At 32.0% G+C, this 23,949-nt stretch overlaps 2 protein-coding genes across 2 annotated transcripts in view; one reads left to right on the forward strand and one right to left on the reverse strand.

Moving 5' to 3' along the window:
- Positions 1–4,124: 4,124 nt before the first annotated feature.
- Positions 4,125–4,883, forward strand: LOC126750568 (uncharacterized). The gene is made up of 2 exons (XM_050460216.1): positions 4,125–4,654; positions 4,709–4,883. Exons 1-2 carry the CDS (start codon positions 4,125–4,127, stop codon positions 4,881–4,883), a joined length of 705 nt encoding a protein of 234 aa, XP_050316173.1.
- Positions 4,884–6,212: 1,329 nt separating this feature from the next.
- LOC126750177 (uncharacterized) overlaps positions 6,213–23,949 on the reverse strand; it is a 226,461-nt gene continuing 208,724 nt past the window's right edge. Inside the window, exons 5-6 of the mRNA XM_050459707.1 lie at positions 6,842–7,016; positions 6,213–6,782 (exon numbers count right to left, since the gene is read on the reverse strand). Coding sequence (XP_050315664.1) covers positions 6,601–6,782; positions 6,842–7,016 — 357 coding nt within the window. The 3' untranslated portion in view covers positions 6,213–6,600. The remainder of the gene's footprint in view (positions 6,783–6,841; positions 7,017–23,949) is intronic.

The raw sequence follows: 23,949 nt of genomic DNA on the forward strand, positions 1-23,949 counted from the left end.
TCGATATGAATCTCTTTGAGATATGGTTTTTTAAACTGTTGCTGCCCCACGTCAAAGAAAATTGTAATGGTGAATCAGTTGTTCTTTTAGGTGATAACCTAGCCTCACATTTTTCTCCAACCGTGGTAAAGGCTGCTAAAGAAAATAATATTTATATGGCTCCTTTACCCCCCAATTCAATTCACTTTATGCAGCTTTTGGACGTGGCTTTCTTTGCTCCCATGAAAAAGAAATGGATGGCTATTTTAGACGATTGGAGAAAGACCAGTCGCGTAAAAGGCACTCTGCCTAAAGAACACTTTCCGAATCTTATGGATCGCTTGTGGAGACCTCTACAGGAAAGAGTAGAAGACAATTTAAAATCCGGATTTCGTGCCACCGGAATTTGTCCATATGATCTGCAGCAGCCTTTATCCAAATTGCCAAAAACTCCAATTGATGCATCTACGTGTAATATTTTGAATGATAGTTTATTAGAGTTTCTTCAGGAGACACGTGGACAATTAAGCACTAACCCTAAATGAAAGCGGGGACGAAAAATTATTCCCGGCAAAGAAGTCGATTGTGAAGAAATCAAAGAGGAGCAAGATAAGGAAAAACTAATTGAAAATGAAAATAATGACAACAAGAAGATTGCGGGAAAAGGGAAAGGTAAAGGAAAAGCAAACATTTTAAAAAAATCGACATTAAAAGATGTCAATCTACCATCATCCTCAAGTACCCACAATGAAGACGAATGCGGAATTTGTGCTGCTTATTGGTCTGGTTATACTAAACCAGACTGGATTCTAAGCAATGGTTGTTTCAAATGGATCTGTGGTATTTGTAACGAGGGATCCAAAGAAAAATATTATACCTGTGAGGCATGTGAAGATGATTAGTATTTATGTTATTTTGATTTAGTTCTTTTCTTTTACTGTGCCAAATATTAGAAAAATATTTTTTGTTAGTTTTTAAGTGTTTTGTTTATTTTGTTTAAGAATATAGAAATTTCATTAAAAATATTAAATGTTTTTTTTAAAAACTAAAAAAAAAGCCTAATTTGGTGCCAAAGTAACCCCAGGATGGGCCTACATTATGTTTATTCACATTTCCTTTTGGGTGCCAATGTAACCCCAAACACGGGGCTACTTTGGCACCCATCTTTTTAATTTTTTTTTCGAAAACGGTTTATTGTAAAAACCCTAATTTAAGGCAGGTTATAAGTATGACCCGTATTGTAACTCTTGATTTTTTCCAAGTTGATTCGATTATAAATGCAGCGCCTAGAATCAAAAATGCCTCAAAACCTGCACAAAGTAGCCCCGTTTTACGGTTATTATTTTAATGTGTTCAGAAGAGAATGTGTTAGAGAAATATAGGCTTACGTCAATAATATGTTATAAAACAAAGAAAAGCTCACCCAAATTGGAAAATTCAAATGGTATTTTATTAGGAAGTAAATGTGCAACTTTAAATTTATCATTTGAATACCTAATATCGTATTTGTAGCACCCTGCATTTATATATAGCACTCAAAATGATCATATTTTAAAACAGTTTGTAAGGTCAATTCAGCACCCGGTAAGGCCTGTAGGTACAGGGAAAAATATGTTAATGTAAAAACTAGCAGAAATGAAAACAAAAATTTTGATTATAGCTGACATACAGGGATGAAAGTAAATATTAATGATAATATGAGGAACAAATAACTGAAACCCATATTACGTTAGTCACTTTCTTCCAATTTACTTCACGTTTTTTATATTTTAGTTCGCAAAGATAAAATATAATTATTCAGGATCATTTTCCATGATAAGTAATTTGAAATTTGGCAACGTGGTCCAGCAAAATTGAAGACAGCGAGAGATCCGTTAAAAAAACGAAAGGACCATATTTTAATCACGTATTCTATGACCCAAAATGAGGTTAAAATTTAATATAAAGTACGGTCCAAAAATCTTAGTTTTTAAGATACAGGGTGTTAAAGAATAACAAATTATGAGAATTTTTTGTAAATATTTTTAAGATTTTGAACTAAAATTTGGTACAGTTTCTAAACTTTTTATGCTCTATTTAACGAACACAAACTTAGTATTGGATTCTCTTTAGAGGTACTCAAGTCGCACCTCGCTAAAACTCACCGTGAAGTAGTTTAGACAAGGACAAATCAGTTTTTCATACTTAGTTTATTTCAGGAAAAACTAGTTTAGGCTAGTTCATCCTATCGTTCTTGGGATAAACTGATTTGACCCAGGAAAAACTAATATCTACTAGTGCAGCAGACTGAAATTCTACATTTCTAATCTAGTGTTAGTAAAACTGAAGATTTTGAGAGATAATGGTGTATGCGTAATCGTAGATCTATAATTACAAGAATCATAACTAAATTGAGCAGTAATTTAATTTGAAGAAATGTATGATATTTAGCTGGAATTAACCATCTCTTTCTTCTAAAGGTACCACTATTAGTTTCTATAAGATATGATCTTGGTTCTCTACGTTTTTGTATAACTTTTCCATATATTTTAAGATCTTATACCCATACATTCTCATATCTCTTGCACGATAAGGCCTTTTTTCCATTTTTTTTAATGTATTTTCTCTCCCTTTGGAAAACTGGGCTTATAGTTTCATTAAGAAGTTTTGGTAAAATTGGCAAAGTAGAACCAATTATTTCGTTAAACAAAAGTTGTGTGACAAGTGGACCTATAGACACTAACAAAGAAATAAATAAATCAGCAATTTTTCTCATAAGATTTTTCGCAACTTTAATCGCAGCTTCGATTTCGATCTATTAGACTGCGGATATCTGGAACGGCTCATTATATGCACAAAGTCAAAATGTTTAGCAAAATTAGAAGTGGATTCCATTATCTGAACGTAGTAAACCATATCTAGCAAATAGCTCTTTCAACTTGGTGATAATTACGTTCTCGGTGATTGATTGAAGTTTAAACATTTTGAAAAATCAAGAAAAATAATCAGTTATAATGAGGCTACACGTTTCATTATATTTTAAATATGTCAAGTGCAATTCTTTGTCTTGCGTGATTTTGAATTTGAAAATTTTCTTTAAAGAAAGTTTCTTTTACGATAGATCTAAACTCAATGCAACGTGGGCAATTCCAAATTAAATTCTCTATTTTAGTGGATAGTCCTGGCCAGCTTAAGACTTGGCTCTAGCTTTATTCTTTACTATACCTTGATGACCCTGATGAATTAAACCTAGTTTTCGATTGCCAAGACTGAGGAATTATTAAACGTGCAACAATACTCGTATATGTCATAAATATATTCTTTAAGTTTGAAACAAATCGAATCTTTAATTTGTTCAGATTTATTCTCTTCTAAGAAATAAAGAAAGACAAATCAAACTATCAATTGTAAAGCTATGTAGTAAATAGTATTTCTATTAAAAAGTATACAGTTAATATTAAAAATAAGGTGGAAGAGGCTAAAAAAAACTGAAAAGAAATCACCCTTGCAACAAAGAAGACTGAAAAGATTTGATGTGGTGGAAATCGGAGGTGTAAAGAAACTTACTTCACGAAATGAAGGAAATACAAATCATATAAAGTATTATCTGACGGCTGATAAGTTATATGACGTTATTGACGCAGCTCACATAGCAGTGGGGCATGGTGGTCGTAACAGAATGTTGGCTGAAACTGCTAAAAACTATGCGAATATCACAAAAGAAATAAGGTGTCTTTTTTTTATCTATGTGCGTGGTGTGTCAACAAAAAAAGACCAAAAAAAAAAAAGAAAGGATTAGGCTCCAAACCGATTTTGCACTTCGAAATGACCGATATAGCTGATGCCAAGTCGATCTTATTGACTTCCAGACACAGCCAGATGGAAAGTTTAAATTCATACTGGTGTATCAGGACTACCTAACAAAATTTGCTCTGCTTCGTTCATTGGAAAGTAAGAGAGCCGAAGAAATAGCCTATCATTTAAATGATATATTTTTAACGTTCGGAGCCCTATGCATTCTACAATCTGACAATGGCCGAGAATTTGTTAATCGTGTAATTTCAGAAGTGACAAGCTTATGGCCAGAGCTCAAAATCGTGCATGGAAAACCACGACATAGTCAAAGTTAGTGATCAGTCGAAAGAGCAAACCAAAATATTGAAAACATGTTAACAGACAGTCAGACAACTAAATGGTCAGAAGGACTAAGGTACATACAGTTTATGAAAAATCGGGCATTTCATTCTGGAATTAAACAATCGCCTTATAAGGCAATGTTTGGTGCAGAACTCAAGGTTGGCCTCTCTACTACTTCATTGCCTTCGGAACTGCTAAAGGACATTGCAGACGAGGACGATCTTCGAAAACTGTTTGATGAACATGAAAATGAAGGTAGTGATGGGTACGAAGATAAGGATGGAGACGAAGATAGGAGTGGAGATGATGATGACATGGATGGAACCTCACAAAAAAATGCTGCGCAAAGCCTTGAAAAACAAGCTAAAAAGATGAAAGCAACCTCTCAGAAGTCGCATCTACCAGCGAAAGTTGGAGATAACATCGTCATACCTACTCCTGATGTAGACAGGGCTAAAGGAGATCTTCGGAACGTTATTGGAGTTGTGCTTAAAGCATCTGATGATGGATTTTATAAGATTGGGACTAAGCATGGTCTCTTACAAAAATTATATTGCAGGTAATTATTTTCTTGCGGTTTTTATTTTATTTAAATTGAATATTTTCTTTTCAGAAATGAATTTGATATCTGCGCTCAAAAGTTTTTATTGGAAGAAAAAGTGATCGAAAACATCGAACTTTTGTTAAGAACCGCAGCGATCAAAAATTCAGTTGGAACAGGCCAAGGCTTCTTTAAGTGTAGTTGCCAAGAAGTGTACGTCAAGTCGATGCCTTTGCAAGAAAAATAATTTTTTCTGCAACTCGAAATGCCATAATAGTTTGACATGTAATAACAAGTAATAATAAACATTAGTAAACATGTTAGTAATAGCAGTATTTTCTTTAATTAATAGTAAAAACGTTACTTTTGTGAAGAGACTGTTTGTAGGCTAGGAAAAATCAGTTTTGCCTAATCACAATTAATTGATTTTAGGACAAATCAGTTTAGACTAGGATAAACTACTTAGTTCATCATCAGTGTATCTTCGGATACACTGATTCGGCCTAGGAAAAACTAGTTTATTCTAAAATCGGGTTTATCCGGCAACATATACATATAGGTTATTGGTTTACGTATTTTCGTGAAGAAGCCTTTCTGACTTCCTTGACACAAATTGACGTCTTTAAATTGTCACATCGTATGCATAGTAAAGATAATGTAAGTCATAGCTTGAGACTATAGAGAACAATAAAAAGAAATATAATATGTATATAAAAGAGGGGATTTCATTTAAACAAATACATTTCGTGGAGTATATTTAAGTGGCAACGCAGCACTCAAGAAAATGTCTTACAGACAAATAGAACGTTGATGCCAAATTTCAAATTTAGCAAAATTGGTTGGTATTCTTATACTGCTAAATGTGCTATATAACCGCATAACCTTGTATGATATATATAGCGTGAATAACATTAATCAGCGGCTAAATTTTAATAATCGTTCCTATATTACCAACTTGTGCACTTTCAAATTGAATTTTGCGTAAATTGAGAGTTCTTATTGTTTCTTAAAGAAATTAATATATGAACAATCAATGAATAGTTTTAATCTCAAAATTTGATGATTATCCCTGTATATCTGCTCCTGGATCGACAATTTCTACAGTTAAAGAATCAATAGATAGCGCTTCCCTTTTGACATGACAAGTTATAATGTCAGTATACGATAGTGTTGATTTAAAGCAACTTTTAATTTCAATGCTTAATCAAGTTATATAGCGCAATATTTTAGTAATTTTGAAAACGATGCACTTCAAATATAATATAGCATAAGATGCAAATGTTTGGCACAGCTCTACTCATAAATTTTTACTCTGGCATTGTTAGAATTTGTTGTCGCAGGGTAATTCATTTTCTATATAATCCTTACATTAATTTAAATCGTTAAAAGAAAAAAAATATCTAAATTTTAAGAACGCCGTAATTTCGCTTTGCGTTTTTGTTTTTTAAAGGCCCATTTTGGAATAAAAGCCTTTACGTGTTTGCCCTCGGTTTTCACTTACTCTAGTGGTCTTATTTTAGAACTGACCGCCTTTTGGAACTTTAAAATATTGACATTTAAAGAGAGAGACAACAAATGAAAAATGCCTCACCCTAATATATTAACTTATTTTAAAACTAAAAACCACGACGTATACACTTATTAAAATTTAAACTCCTTACTAGGAACACCTCCTGACCAATCAGTCTTCTCCACCACTTGAAGAAAAAATTAAACCAGAAACTGAACCACATATATCACATCATATAAAACTTTGGTCTAACGTGTTCTAATAGGATACGGTGATATGGTGTGTACACTTTTCTAATTCATATATATATATATTTTTTTTTTTTGAAAAACATATTAGTATGACCTAAGTCGAATTACAGACGGTTGACTCAATACAAAAAGTCAACCATTCATAAACCCCTCTAAATAATAACAGTTTCCTATTATAATATAGACTTCTAAGTTAGCTTCACTTATTGGCCATAATAAACGAGACTACTGACGATCACTATCAGCGCATGCGTAGATCTAAGTGTTCCAGATCTGGAGATTGCATCGGTCCAACGAAACTTCTGATTGTTCACCACCTGTTTCTGATCTACCAAAGTGAACGTTCTGGTAGTGACTACTGGAGGAGCAGCGTTGGCATCAAGACCTTCAAATAAAAAAAAAATGTTTTGCCATTGTTTCTAGCATGAATAGGTAATTAATTACCTTCTGTAGATGATACGCAAGAAAGTTCAGTGGGAGCGTTAATGTTAGCTCCGCTGGGTTTCTTATCCAGGATCATCCGTATCTGGATTTTGCCACGTTTAAGTTGCAGGCCGGTCTGAGGGTCTGTGAAAAGAGGTGATTCGGGACTGATGTCTCTTACTACTGCGTGAGAAACCTGAAAATAGAGAAATGTTTGTTAATTATTTTTGTAAGGGGAAGGCTGCTGTGAGTGGGCCATGTCATGTACAAAACTGCTCATTTAAATATTTATTTTAAATGTGTTTTCGCGAGAGTCATAAAGTTAAACCTAAGACTCCTTAGGTAAGTGACCAAAAATTATTAAATTTAATTAATTTTTATCATTAGATTTTGATTTATTGTATGTAAAGTTTTTTTTTAATATAAACTTTTAAAAATCAAATTTTGTGTTTATTTTTAAATTTTTTTTATTTAGTTCATAGTCAGATCTTATATTTAAGTATTTTTCAATTTACTCTTTTAAACTCTTTATAAGTGATAGAAATTACAATCTATCTCTCCAAAGGACACCATTATTATAGGAATTTCGCAAATTAAAAGACCCAAATTTATTAACCGTGAGGATGTGTCTGTTATACGAGCTAAATATGTATATTAATGACCTCGTATATCAAATTTTGAATTGCGGTAAGAATGTGGCGGAATTAACCCTCTAAACCGTAAGTTTAGAGAGTGAACGTCCTTTCTAAATTTAATTTTGTTGTACAGGTATATAAGGGGCGTTTTATTATTTATTATTAAAGCGACAATAAATTAATCATGCATTCTTACCCTCCATGTTCCAGATTCAACTATTTAGCACCTCTTAATTTATAACTAATAGAACTAAATTTTCTAATACTATATGCGCATTGTCCGTTTTAACCCTTAACCCGTAATGTGAAAATTTGTGAACATAATTCGAAACATAATGGTCTATTGGACCAGGACACCTAAAAATTGAAAAAAAAAATTACTTCAAGTTTCAAAGAAATTATCATTCTAAATATTGGGCGACCTAAAGGATCATCATAAAATAGTTAAAGTATATTTTCATGGGAAGATTTCTTGATTAAAGATAGCATGAAAAGTCCAAGCAAAGCCTTTAGCTCGACTATCTTAGTGTTTCTATAACTTGAGATTGAAATTGCACAAATTTTCTCTCATAAAAGTAATTTTTATATTTGTCTAAATTACAATTTCTTGAATCATTTTATTATCTACTAAAAAACTCCAAATGTCTGATTTAGTCGTGTTATTTCCCACTCCTGCCATATGCCGTTAGACCTGGAAGCGTTTCATAATGTTATGTTTTCGAGTTTTTGTGTTTCTGGGAAGCTCCTTCGCTTGCCAGTTTTCTAGTTTGCTGTTGATTATTCAGAGATTTATCTAGTTTCGAAAGTTCACTGACTGTACGCAATTCTTTATCTTTGGTGTGTTCACTTTCCTGAATACCATAATCCAAATCTTCGTCCGAATTATTCCTAACATCAGCCTCTTGATCAGATAAGTATAAATCTTCATTCTCGGAACGCAGCATTGTTTGTATTTTTTCAGCCAGATTTACGCATTTACTTAGGCGTTACCAACACTATGAGACAATAAAAGATACGATGTCGGTTAAATTAGAAAAAAGGTATGCATTTTTTCCGATATACAAAGGAAAATGTAAAAATATCTACAATATGTTTTATTAACTAATATGTTAAATATATTTTATTAAAGATAATGTAAAGAACCCCAGATAATGTATATTTTGCTCTCCATATTTTGTGCTTTGCCTGCCGTCATAGTTTTAATGCATAAGTCTTACACCATTGGAAAATTTGAAAGTCGGCAGTTCTAGTGGATGTGTTGATTAACAAATTGTGCCTCTGTGCTCCATAATATTCACAGAAAAAGCTTGATAAATCATTAAAATATATATTGTACTAAAATTCTTTTCCATTGTTGACCCCATTGCTCAGACAAATTGACAAATATGGTGTGTCTGCTAAATTCCTTGATCTATTTTTGAACTGTGGCTGTTGAGTTGTTATTATAATATTTTTTAGTACAATTGTATTTTTTACTGTCGTCTGATCTATATATATATATAAAAGAGTTTGTCCTGACTGACTGACTCATCATCGCAGAGCCTAAACTACAATAGCTAGAAACGTGAAATTTTGCCAACGGGTTCCTTTTATAATGTAGGCACCGGAAAAGAACGGATTTTTCGAAATTCCACCAATAAGGGGTAAAAAATGGGAAAATTGTTACCCATGACCCCGAGAACTAAGGGGACGTGGTTTCGGAGTTTGAACGGAGACTGCCTGCACCAACGAGTCGCAGGCATCAACTTAAGAAAAAAAATTAACTGCAACAATGTTTTTTTATAATGTAGGCCCCGGATACGAATGAACTTTTTGAAATTCCACCGATAAGGGGTGTTAGCGATATGATAAATATCGCATAGCGGCATAAAACTGATTAATAAATACGATTGAAAAAGTGCCTCTGTATTATTTGTATTTTGGTAGACATAACAACAAGGCGGGTCCATGCGAGACTGATACTCGAGAGGTGACTCGACTCAGTTTTACCGCTCGCTCTGCATCTAACGAATCATTTTTAAGATTATTTGTGTCTTGGTTTTATAATAATTATATTATATTAATCGCGCCCCTTGACCTCAAAAAAAACGGCGTGGCAATTGTGGGTTGCATGTACTATCAATGAGGCGAGGCTTCGGATTTTATTTTTGTGTATTGTCGGTTGCATTTACTATTATTGGAGGCCTTCTTCGACTTTTCTTTTATTTTGACGCGAGCAACGCCGCGGGCATTCAGGTAGTTTTAACCAAAAACGAGCTCCAGATAACTCCTGCTCCAACATTCAGTAAAGACCCAAACAAATCCCAACAAACCCAAAATATAATTTAAATCGTTCGACGGCCCAGTAACACCTAAATTCGGCAATTATTTTACAAAATGCACTAATTTATACTTTTAATAATCATTGTCATGTTGCAAATACACTATAAGTCATTCTCCATTTATTTATTATTTTTTAAATTAATATCCACCAGTTTCGAACATAGATGTCTCTACTCGGGGATTAATGTAAGATCATTGCGGTTTTAATATAATTCATCCTAAATCGTTTTTGCTACATATTGAATAGGCTACAGAGATGACCAGAATTTTATTATAATTATTTTTTTTAATAAAAATTAAAATTCTCTATATTGTTTATGTTTTAACGACATTTGACAGAGCTAAACGAATATGGGTATTTAAACAATTTATATTTACTTAGGTAATATAACTTGTAATAATTTTGTACCTTTATTCGTAAATATTTTAAAATTTGTTGATAATTATAAACTTGAAAGCATGAAATTATTGGTACAAAAAATTACTATTTTCTTGCCAGTTGGAGTGCCAGTGGAGACTATTATTGAAATGTATTATGTACTATTATGTAGCTGAACCCATTAACGTAATAAATGAAACAAACTTATACAATATAAAGTATTCCCGTTTATTAGCAACAAAGATCAAAATATGGAACTATTTGACAAGCGTAAACTATAGACTACTTTTATGTATAATTAATTTCATCTTATTTACATTCGTTTTTCCATTTTACCAGATAACTTCATTCACTTTTTACTTCTTACTTTAGGTCACTGACTCTAAACGTAGTCACTAAAGGTGTGAAGAGAGAAAAGATTGAAACGTATCTTGCGTATTAGGGGTAATAGGTAAAACGCTATAAGCAACTTTTTATTGTAACTGCGACTCAAATCAACTCATCTGTATACTACAACTCTTCGTTCTTTAATCAGTAAACAAAAGCAACTTCTAATATTAATTTATCGTGACTACTACTCGACTCACACACTGCTTCTCAACGAGAGTATTTAAACTTGACTGCAATAGCAACTAATATCGACTGTAACAATTAACTTTGATCGTGTGACTGTTTTCCATTTGTTTATTTAGTGGGATCAAAAATTAATTAAATGTGAATTTTGTCAAAAAAGGATGTGACACTAAGAGCTATTAAGAGTTTTACGAAAATTTATCGATTAGACTTATAGTATTAGCGTCCAAGAGTTACCATTTCAAATTAATTGTTGATCTCTCTCAACTTCTTAGGGACCCTTATGTCCTTAAAATGAAGGACATAAACCGAATAAGAATGATCACATCTTATAACAGAAAAGGGTGTTATTAGGTTTTTTTGCAACACCATATATTTAAGTCTTTTATGTTCCATTTGTATAATTTTTAAATTCATATAACTGCAACAAATTATGGAAATATTTTTAAAAAATATATTTTCTCTTATAATTTGTTTTTAATAACAGTATACAGACTGATGACGAACGAGACTTCTCAACCGGAGCTTCAACTTTACCGGCGTAATAAAATGGGTTTTAAGACATTTTGATGTTGTCATTTTGTAACTTTATTTATAAATATTTAAATTTTATATTACCTATGAATTTAAGTGAAAATGGAATTTTTGGAATGATGCTTTGGCTTCGTCCTACTGTTCGAAGTCCTGTGTAATATAAAATTTAAAATATTTATAAACTTTTTTGATTAAAAGCTTTGTATTTTAGTAGTTTTGGTAATTTTATATGCAACTTTTGAAAAAAGTTGCAATTTTACAAATTTTGCAAAATTTGAAATTGCAACATTTTATTAAAATAAACAGTGGTTTTTTTATATAAAAAATATCACATGCTTAGGTTTGTTTATTTACCTAGAAAAGTAGTACATTAAAAAAAATACAGAATATTGAAATTTTATCCATCATTCGCCCACCTCGTAAGAACCCAAAAAACCTTAAAAGCTCTCTATTTTTAACAATGAGAGTGCTTTTTTGCTTTAAAAGGTATGCAGGTGTAGGTTTATTTATTGATTTTCTAAACGTGTAGAAGTAAGTTTATAAGTTCATTTCATAACAATTAAAATATCATAACTTATCTTTGTACGAATTGTTATACTAACCTGATTAAGCAAGGTAACCTAGTTAGTAAGTAGGTTTTATTATTTTGATACCCGAATTCTAATACATCGTTTAAAAACGTAAGCAATTATATAAAATAATAAGTGTAAGTGATGTAAAGTGGGTAGACAGTCATAAGTAGTCTTTTGAATAAAGATATTTAAAAAGGGCTCTCATGTGTTATAATTGATCCCGACATTACAAACGTAATGAAAGAGCATCATATATATGCTAATGGAAATAGTTAAATCAGGACTTTTAATATAAATATCATACGTTCGAATAATGGATACATATTATCAAAGTTCCATTATTTATGAAAGACATATGGTAATATACTTCATACAGGTATATCCTATTAACGAAAAAAACTGTCTGCATATACACAAGGGCTTCTAATAAATTTTACTTTTAAAAATGTAAATTCCATACTCATATGTTAAAAACAGTGAATTTTTTAGCAAAATATTTGATTTATAGTTTATATCCAAAATTCAATTCTAATAAATGATTTTGAAACAAAGATATAGTGTTAATATGTATGTGTTTGAACACTAGTATATAGAGCGATAAAGGGCATTAATACTTAAATAAAGCAAGATCTTTAAGAGCCGTGTCTTGACACATTTTGGCATTTTAGGTATGACAATTCTAAATCCTTATTTATGAATACAGGGTGGTTCTTCGGCAGACCAATAACAAGTACATTACAAACAACTAACATATTTTGATAATTTTAAAATGTCCGATTATTTCACTTATTTGTATTTTATTTCGCATTCCTCAACAGAGATTATCCTGTAATAGAGTCGAAAAAGAAATGATATTATCGTAACTCAAAACAAATTATTAAATATTAAAAAGTAAAAGAGAGAAGAAAATAAATTCTTCTGATTGGGGAAGATAATCTTAAGGAGTCGATTTCCAGATACATTCTTTCGAATTTAAATATGTGTATTAATAGACTATGAAATAATTTAGTAATTTTAATTTGAATTTCGTAATAAGATTAGAAGTAGTAGATCTATCACTCATAAACTATTACTATCGAGTGTCAATTAGATATTTCATATCAAAGTACAATGTTGAATGAAGGACTTTGTCTAAAAAGTGAGAAACCTACTAATTTATTTGAATATTTCTCGAATTAATTGAGGAGTCGAATGAAGCAAATTTAACTTGTAAATTAAATGGAAAATATTTGCAGAATAAAATGGCTTAAAACTAAAATAATTACAATAAAAAGCACAATTATTGTCAATAGCAATATTTTGCTCTAAAGTCGATTATATATTATTATTATATTATACTTATGCAGTTAACAAGCGAAAACGTCTTTCGGCTGAGAAGCTTATGGTTGTTCTCATCCACATGAATTTAAAATACCATTTACTTCATATTTTAGGGTCCAAGTAGTTTGATTAACTGTTGTTCTTTAACTTCTTTCTTTGCAAGTATTAATACGGCGGTTGCAGTAATGTTTCGTCAATTTGTCTTTTTTTTCTGATTTTTCCGCTTTAATAGAGGTCCATTTATTAATCAAATTCCAAGTCCAATTATTTATCAAAAGAAATAAATAAACAAACATAGTCGTTACTTAATGCAGTATTTTTGGTAATGGTCTGTTCCATTTCAAGTATTGATTCTTTACCAAAATGAAAAATTCTTATACCTTATATTTTTCGATAATTCCTGTAACAGGATATTTAACATACGAGGGAAATATTTGATTATATTTTTATATTTTTTTTATGGATAGGAATAATTTTATATTTCTTTATAGACCAAAAAAAAAGTCCTTAATTTTGTTAAAGGTTTCATAGCATGCGCACAGTCTGACATAAGAAATGCAGGTCCTGATTAAGTCTTAATAGATTGGCCTTAATAGATTTTAAAGTTATTAGCACTTTATTTTCTGTTAAAGATGCAAATTTCATAGTATCAGAGTATGTGTAATTGTTTCTAGATGTCGTTTTTATATTGCGTTTATGTAAGAACTATAAAGGATGCGAATTCAACATAAAGATGTACGTACATATGCTTTGTTGACTATAACAAGGAGTTATATTCAGTAAAATTGGATAAACTCTAAAAAATTCTAAGCGAAATAAAAACTCCTTTTCACTTAATTTAACTCATCGAAAATCTTTATGAGAACAATAGCGCTAAGGTAAAAGTCAATAACGCAGGCTCCGAAGCCTTTACAACTAAGGGAGGAAGTGAGACAAGGGTGTATCCTATCTACCTTACATTGCATGTAATGCGCATAGTAATAATTGAGTGAGAAGGCAAAATAACCATTGGGGGCAGACGTATAAATACTCTTAGATACACGGATGGCATTATAATATCAAATGAGGAAAAATTGGAAATAGATCATAAAAACGTACTTCCTTAAAATTAATGAATCGTTAACCAACAGCAGATCCAATAAATCGCGGGATACACATTGGTAGAAAAATTCTAATTTTTCGGATCATCAAGAAGACATACAGAACAATGCAAACCGCATATTTGAAGCTGATTAGCAATACCACGTCCTGACAGAATTTTGTAAAGACACAAGCATAACTAAGAACACCGAACAAATACTAATACAAACCTAATCTTTCCTATAGCAATGTACATACACATCTGAGACTTGGACGATTAAAAAAGGAGACAAGAACATAATGCTTTAGCTTTTGAGGTTTAAACGACGTAAACATATCGACGCAAGTTGCTACCATAGACTGATATGCACAAACTAATCAATCATAGGAGAATTTGGCATGAAGCAAAGGCTGATCACGACCAAATATCAGTCCTACCTTAGATTCTTTGGACATTTAGCGAGATAGATGGACATTTAGTGATAATGCAATGGAAATCCAAATAATTGGCAATTTAAAGAAATATAAAAATCTCATCTTATTCTTCTCAAAAAGACCAATATATAAAATTAACGATTTATTTTTACCTTTTGTACATGATACCATGACAATTGTTTAAAATCAACGCTTATCAATGTCAATTCTCAATGTCATGTTTAAAATTTTATAGCTTAAAATTTTTAAAAATTTATTGCTAATGGAAAACTTTACCAATCAAGAATTGGCGGATATGCATTTGGCATACGGAGCAACAAGCTGCAATGCACGAGCAGCATCGCGGTTGTATCATGAACATTATCCCGAACGACAGCATCCTGGATACAAAAAGTTTATTGCGGTTCATCGGCGCGGCGGCTCGCGGAGACAGGCATGTTTAAGACCAAGATGTATGATACTATTGTTGCTCGAACCGTAAGAACGGTCGAATTTGAAGAAGAGGTGCTTTAGCGAGTTGCCGATGAACCATCAAATAGCACACGTGACGTCGCTAAGAATATGAATAAGAGTAACGCTTCTGTCTGGCGGCTACTACACGAGCAACAACTCCATCCTTACCACTTCCAGAAAGTTCAAGGTATGACTGCAGCCGATTATCATCCTAGAGTTCAATTTTGTCGATGGCTTCTGGATCACATCATTGCACAACCAAATTTTTTACGATATGTTTTGTGGACCGATGAAGCCTCTTTCTTAAGAGACGATATTTTTAATAGTGGGAATAGCCATGTTTGGGACGAAGAAAATCCTTATGCAATATTTCCAAGAAAACATCAGAATCGTTGGTCTGTCAACGTATGGGCAGTCATTGTTGATGATTATTTAATTGGGCCATACCTTCTACCGAAACGGTTAACAGAACCTATTTATCTGCATTTCTTGGAGGAAGTTCTCCCAGAACTCCTTAAAAATGTTTTACTAAACATTAGACAGCAAATTTGGTTTTAGCATGATGGAGCGCCGGCTCACTTTCCTGTACAAGTACGCGAGTATTTGGCTCAGCGGTTTGGGCACCGTTGGATTGCCAGAGGTGGAGCAGTTTCTTGGCCTCCTAGGTCATCCGATTTACCGTCGCTCGATTTTTTCTTGTGGGACATGTAGTAAAGTCTTTAGTTTACGAAACTCCAGTAGAATCAGAGCTAGACTTAATTGGACGAATAACAGCAGCATTTGAAATCATTCAAAACGAGGATCAAATTTTTAGTGTAGTCCGCCGAAATCATGTGCGGCGTTTAAATCGGTGTATTGAGGTTGGAGGAAGACATTTTGAACAATTGTTGTGATGGTATCATATACAAAAGGTAAAAATAAATGCATCAGATCCTATTTAGGTAATTAATATTTTCTCTAAATTTAAACGCGTCTTAGGGCCGTAGTGGCGTAGTGACACATTTTCGGACATGGGTTCCTATACTCAAATGGATTGTACTGTACTGAACAACCCCTAGAAGTTTGATCCCATAGTTCTGAAACACCCTGTATAATCACAGGCTGCACGTGTTTTGCTTTAGCTAAAGCATCATCAGGCCTTCATAAAGTATGAAGTTTGTGTATGGCTTTTAAGTGCTTTATTATGCTATAGCTAGTGCGAAACACGTTCATCCAGTAATTATATGTTATGAGACCGTTATTTTATGTTTTCATGTTTTTTGTTATTTCAAAGGAAAATAGAGAGACCGTTCAAGGAGCAGCTTGCTGATGAGAAGGATAGAGTTAATAAAAATGATAACAGGACAAACATTACAAGAAGCTATTCATTCATATCAAGATGAAGATTCTGCAAGATGACCATTAACTGAAATATGTAACTTATGACGCCATATGACCCCAACGAGAATTGATGCTTTTTATTACATAGCATTAAACTATTTTTTTGTGAACTTTCAATTAACTTGTTATTCGGTTCTGTTGAGACTTTACTCAAGGCCATAAAAAACTACTTGTTTATCTTATTGAAATGCAGCATTTTTTAACAAAATTATACACAAAACTACTAAAATACGAAACCTTTAATCAAAAAAGTTTCAAAATTATTTTTAATCTTGTATTACACGGGACCTCGAAAACTAGGACAAAGCCAAAGTTTATTGCGGCATTCCAAAAATTCCATTTTCACTCAAGTTTATAGGTAATATAAAACTTTTAAATATTCATAGATAAAGTTACAAAATGGCAAACATCAAAATGTCTTAAAACACATTTTATTACCCCGATAAATTTGAGGCTCTGTTTGAGAATTCTCGTCCTTCATCGGTATATATACAGTTATTAAAAACATATATAATAAGAAAGAATATATTTTATCTGTATACGTTAAACAGCTTATAACAAAAAAAAAACCACTTATTGGATAAGCATAGTTTGCCCTGTCTTTGTCACTTTTTGTAGCTTACTAGCTTTTTTATATCTTAACCTAAATTCGTACAATTTTATTATGTAAAAACGAAAAACACTCTTAGTTTACTTATTTAGATATTAATTATTTTTAACTCATATCTAAAAGAAAACCTTTAAAAAATTAGGATAAATAGTTTTTACCCAAGTTTGTATATCAGTAAAAGGAAAATTTTAAATATTTTATTATAATTATGAGCCAAATTACTATTATCTAAAGCAGATAAAACAAATTTTGTCTTCTTAATGAGGATGTTTTGTTTAAAAATTTATATATTATTAGTATGTATAATATTGTTCAAAACACTGAAAAAAATTTATACAGAGTGGCCCGTTAAAAATAGTCCGTCGAGGTTTACGGCTTTAAGTGTGAATATTAAAAGAAATTTTTGAATCCGTTTACTTTTATCTTCAAAGGGAGATTTTATAATTTAATGTTTAATCCTTTAGAGGAGGTGACATTCACCTTATTTTAAAAATTTAATTTTTTTCTATAAAAAAAGATTTACTTATTTCCTCTGGCTTCAAGTGATTTTTTTATCACTTGTTGAAAATATTTATTTAAATAATTATAGAATTATCTTTTCTCTGAAATAGGTGTAAAATTAATTTGAAAATTATACAAACTAAATATAAAGCAACTAAATATATACTGTTAAAAAATAACCTAGCAACATTTTTTTCTGCCATCAAGATGTGATAATTTCTATCCACAATTTTAAGGATATAACCGATCCCTAAAAGGTTCCCAAAGATCAGTTCCAAGTGGCAACACTTAAACGCTAATACCATAAGTATAAATCCGCGCATTCCCTTGAAATTGTTATGTTCTTGCCTGTTAGGCTCTTTCTTACTTTCTTTTTTGTTGAAATATGCACTAAATAAGCTCTTTTGATGCGACTAAAGAAACAAATGGTAAGAAGTCTTACCGTTAAAGTTTAGTGCCTAAAGTCGATCGAACCACTGTGATTAATATGTAGTGTGTGAGGCACAGAACACCACATAGCCCAAAAATGGTTCTCTATTCTTACAAAGAATGTAGTGTAACCTAACAAATGTCTGTAAATGCCGTTATATCCTAAACCTAGTTAAAACCCAAGTAGCAAAATGACGTCTTGAGGACATCGTTTTTCGCACTTTTTGGTCTATATGACGAGTCATTTTAACGTCCTTACGACATTTAAGTAACGTACAAATGTCTTAAGAGACGTCGCTGAAACGTCCTAAATAAAGGCTAAATGACGTCTTAACTGGAATGGAAAAAAACCCCCGGAAGATGTCAAATATTTATATAGGGAGACGTTTAAAGACTTTGAGGATTTCTTGAATATAAAAAAAAAACATTCTTACTTGAAATCAAAATATATATTTATTTATTCATTTGCAAGTATACCAAAATAATACAAACACTCTTTCGTTAATTTTCTTAAGGAAACAATAGATAGTACAAAAAGTATATTTGTACCGAACAACTTTTAATCTTTATAATATTTCAGGCAAACATTACCTCCTGATTAGTAAACATAACAGCTTTTTATAAACAATGTAGTTTTTTACATAAACTTATATATTAAATCATACGTAACATAAAATATATAACAAGGCATACTAATTGAAATTAATGCTTTTATTTCTTAACTTAAAATTCTTTAACTTCCAATTAAATTAAATCTACTACTAACTAAGAAAACGTGAAAATGATGATTCCCTTTAACAAAGCCAGCCGCTTTAGTGTATGTTTGTTGTACAGCGAATTTAGTGCAGGTGATTCCGGGTTCAATTCTCGACATTGTCTCTGCTTTTTTATTTTTTTTACTTTAAAATATTGACTTTGTTAATGAAATCAATATTTTCCTGTTAAAAGAAACTCATTTTAAAGACCAAAAAGTAGACGCTAATTGACCTAAAATGACCAATGAGCATGACATAAAAATGACGTCGCCATCTGCTGGGAACCTACCTTTATGAATATAAATATCTGTAGTTAACTGAATTTGGTTATCGTAGGTTGATACAATATGATAAAGTAGTTAACCCATTATAATTAGTATAATCTTTGTGGTAAAAATTGAGTGAAGTTAGCTGCTAAGAACCAAAAGTGAGTTTAAAAAATTAAGTATACGTAAAAACTGACCATAATTTACATTTGTAAAATTATAAAACTGTTTTATGTTCTTATCTTTGGTGCTAATAAATAGGCATAATTTATATTGTATAAGTTTGTTTGTTATATTACGTTAATTGAGATAGATAGACTAGATGAAGATGAGAACAGAACAAACATTATAAGAAGTTAGCCAGTTAGTTCAAAATAGAGAACTGTGACAGACGGCCATAAGCTGAACTACTTAACACATGAGAAGATTATATCCCTAAGAAGAAAAAACAAACTGAGAGAGTAGAATTTAAAAAAATTGGTGGAAAGGTCTAGTATTGTTTGAGGGTCAGGCAGAAGGGAACACTGATTATATTAATTACGTGAAATTAAACTGTTTTGTTGCGAACTTTAAATCGACTTGCAGAACTCCTTATTTAGGTCCTGTTGTTTTGCAAAATGTTTATAAATGTCCTTTATTTTTCTTTTATTAGTTTTATTCTAAAAAATAAATTATAGCGGAGATATACGCTTTCTCTTAGAAGTTTTAAAAATATACTTATCTAGATAAAAATAAAGTTTAAATACAGATTGAACAAAACAGAAATATTGAGTTTCTTAACAGCTTTAAGTATGTCGCAATTTATTTCAAGAAAGTCAGGGTCGAGTGTTCTAAGATTAGCCCTTTTGACAATATAGAAGATATTTTCTACTTTAGGATATTAATGAAATTACTTGTTAGAAACTGTTTTAAGTTTTACAAGAAAAAGGGATCAAAAACATCCTTCATTAATGAAAAAAATATATATTTTTCAACGGAACTAAGCTCTGAATTTGACGAGTTAACTAAATCCAGTAAAGTTGTTGAAAATTAAGTAAAACTTCGCTGCTGCCAGTCAAAAAAACTCTAAAAAGTTTATAGTTAAATTTATCTTCCTACCTTAAATTTCTGAGGTAGTATACTCGCGTAACTTAAAACCATCAAACAATATTATCTTAGCTTAATAAAGATATGTAAGAGACAAAAGATATTCAAAGACGTTTTAAGATTTTGCCTTCAGGGTATATAAGAATAATGTATTCGCTGCTAGTGCCAGTTACTATCCTTACTCCTATGATGTCGACAGCATTATAAATTAACTGAGGAATCATTAGTATTGAATTAGCTATTGTAAAAGTCTCTTTGATAGCGACTATTATACGTCCTCCATGATTATCTCCATGATATTGTTACTGTTTTAGAAATACTATCGTTTAACCGCATCTCAGTTAAAGCAATAATATTGAAATTGTAGATTAAAACTAGATTATAAAAAGATTTTTATTTCGTATATATTCCTTTAATATTCTGGTACTAAATACAAATGTAAGTTGCTGCTGTCGCCAGGTTTATTTATTTTATTTATTTATTTATTTATTTATTTACAGTTTAACTATTTACAATATAAGGTTATCAAATATAGCTAGCTTATTTCTACCCTAAAATTATAAATACACACAAGTGCATTTAAAATTCTAAAACAACATATACACATAAACACTTCAACTACCTAGATTAAAAGAAGAGGTTAAATATCAAATAGTACGCAAAACATAACAAGTTATTTTTTAATATACACTTAAGACGGCAAAGGGATGAATCAAAAAGGCAAAATTTATCTTCTATAGTTATATGCAGAATCCTTATAAGAGACTCATTTTGTGAGGATTATGGCTGATCACAATATTAAAGTTTAAGTTGCCCAAAATTTTACGAACTTGTCGTGACATGTCTATATCTACTTTGAAGATACTTTATTGCTCATTAGTTAGAAGCCATTTAGAGTATGCCTCGATCATTTGGTATCCTTTTTATATTTGTCACAAAATGTAACTTGAAAGAGTCTTAAAAAAAAAAAGTTTACCCGGTACTGTTCCTACAAGTTGAATATGCAGGATAACCTACTTGACATGGAGGCAATATTGGGACTTCAATCGTTGGAATCTAGAGGGATTCAAAGTGACCTCAGCTTTATGTATAAGGTTATTCATGGGCTTATTGATTGCCCTGCTCTCATCAACAGCTTTAATTTAAAGGTCCCTGCACGCACCCTAAGGAGACATGAACTGTTTGCTTTACCAATCTGTCACTCCAACTATTCTTTACATTCTCTAATCTGTCGTAGTCTTGCCTATTTAAACTCTCACCCTGAACTTGATCCATTTGCAAGCTCACTCTCTGGATTTATTGGTCAACTGGGTCAAATATTTTAATTTATTGTTTTCTTATTGTGTTTATTTCTTGTGTATATGTTTTGAAGACTGTCTGATTATGTTGGTGATAGTACTTTTATTATGTTAATTATACATCTTTTACTTTATTTAATATTTTAACCAAATCTTTTGTAAAATGGGGTTTCCCGTATATTGACTGAATAAAAAAAAATCTCAGGACAATCTATACGAGTATTGAGAACACCATATGTCTAGCTTATCCCGCCTATTTTGCAATCTGTTTAGGTTGAGTATGAACAAAAATTTCTCATGAGTAAAATTCTCTCTAACTAAACCCAATCTAGACCGCGTACCCTTTCAATATATTGAACACGCACCTGATAGGATGGAGACCATACCACAGAACAGGATTCTACTATAGGGTTAACCAAAGAGCAATACAAAATCGTTATAATATTAAATTTACTGAAAGACTCACTATAAGGCGCTAAATAAAGCATAACGCTGCCTAAAAAAGTTTGGAATCAATAATTAGACAAAGATTCTTAACTTTGTCTGGTTTTGGGAAAAAAATGCTATTTACATTGTAGCCATTTGCAATAAATGTTCCTCTACAAAAAGGCAAAATGCTTCATCTAGAGACCTTCAGATCCATTCTGTTTAAGATGCACCACTCGCTGTCTTGATCTGCTCGCAAAACTAAACAATCGCCATCTTCTATTGGGTAAAAGAACTTTATGGCATCAGCAAACATAAATACTTTGCTCCTGGCAATGCACAGCAGAAGATCCAGCAAATATAATATAAATAAAATTGGTCCTGAATGAGATCCCCTGCGGAACACCAGACGTAACTTTAATTGGATCTGAGATACAATTAATCGCTCAATTTTACATATTAAGTTTTACCTCTTAAAAGTATACTAATAGAGCAGCACCAAAATCAAGAGCCTTAAGTTTTGCCAGAAGCAAATCATGATTGACTCTGTCAAACGTCTTTGAAAAGTCCGTATGAACAGTCAACCTGATTGTGGTGCTTAAGATTAATAATTATTATGATATGTTGTTCCATATTGTTCAATATATACTATTTCTCTTACATCCCAGGCTAGCGCATGACTAATCAGAGAATCTTGGGAACAGCTTGGGAATATCCGATTGTAGAGATACTGCCCTGTAGTTCTCCACACAATCTCTTCGGCCACTTTTCGGCTAGATTTCCAATAAATAGGGAAAGTGGATGTTGAAACAGATAAGTTGAATAATATTCAAAGTGGCTTAATTAAGGTACAGTTTTTTAAAAGAATGGCGGGAATACCATCTGGACTAAAACTGTACTTGTTTGGGAATTTAACAATTGCATCAAAAATCTCGACCAACTCAATATGATAAGTATTGCATTCTACTTATTTTGGAAATTGTAAGACGGTATCAGAACTGCACTGTTTGGTGCATAGACGGATGGTCACGGACAAAAGATCAGAAGTACTTTTTCGTTTTCATGAAAATTTGCCTCCAGTCTGCTAAGATACCTCTTTTAACACTCCTGGCGCTAGACCTTACATTGCTGCCTTAGGTCAGAAAATTAGCTATACAACACATCTGACTTGTGACTTTTGTATCTATTATGAGTTATCTTTTTCTCAAAGATAAGGTGTTTTAAGTGTGCATCAAACCACCTTAGAAAATAATAATATTTGATTCTCTTCTAAGGGACATAGAAATAAACCAAGGTATTTAACATATCATAAAATGCAGCACAAGCATCGACAACACCTGCACCTTTGAATAATTCATGCCAATTTACACATCATTCATTTGTGTGATTTGTTCTTTTGTTTCATTCTGCGCTATGTTATATCATGACAAATACTTGTTCGACGCCTTTTTCCTTCAGCTCCATTTCTAGCTTCTAAGCATTTTCTTATGACTATTGGAACTCTATCCCCTCGTTTCTTAGTGGAACTGTTCGAGCTGCGGTTGACTTGCTCTTCATCTGAGACATCATCATTCAGCCAGGATTCACTAAAAGCCATAACATCATAGACACCAGAATTAACCAGCTGCTGAAATGATTCCAACTTTGAAACAACGATTGGAGGCTTCGAACGTGGTCATAAACAAATTCTGGTGAAACACCAGGTTTAGTGTTACTAATATATATAAAGGCTTTATCTGAAGTGGGTTTTCTTTTTACCTCAGTTCCTAAGTTATTAGATAATGTTCCAGTACCTATAATGAAGTGTTTCTTTTTCCTAGGTGTTTTTGTGATAGCTTCGTGCGGCGATCTGGCTGCCGCGTTAACATTCAAATCCGAAATGTTAGGATCTCAGTTACTTCTTTATTCCTTGGAGTTGCCAACCCGTGTTCCCTAAGAAAAAGTGTGGAGACTTGTATCGCTCTCTCACTCACTCCGAGAGTGGAGGGGAGGCTGTCAATTGTCAGGAGGTATTCGATCCATTATGGCGGATTAGGTTGCACCTGAGTCGTGACAGAGACTGGTTGTAAAAGCGT

Source organism: Anthonomus grandis, chromosome 2 (genome assembly GCF_022605725.1).
Source record: "Anthonomus grandis grandis chromosome 2, icAntGran1.3, whole genome shotgun sequence".
Taxonomy (NCBI): Eukaryota; Metazoa; Arthropoda; class Insecta; order Coleoptera; family Curculionidae; genus Anthonomus; species Anthonomus grandis.

Coding starts and splice junctions, on each gene's coding strand:
- LOC126750568 (XM_050460216.1), top strand. CDS start 4,125: ATGTTAACAGACAGTCAGACAACTAAATGGTCAGAAGGACTAAGGTAC. Junction 4,655..4,708: donor TTACAAAAATTATATTGCAG/GTAATTATTTTC, acceptor TTTTCTTTTCAG/AAATGAATTTGATATCTGCG.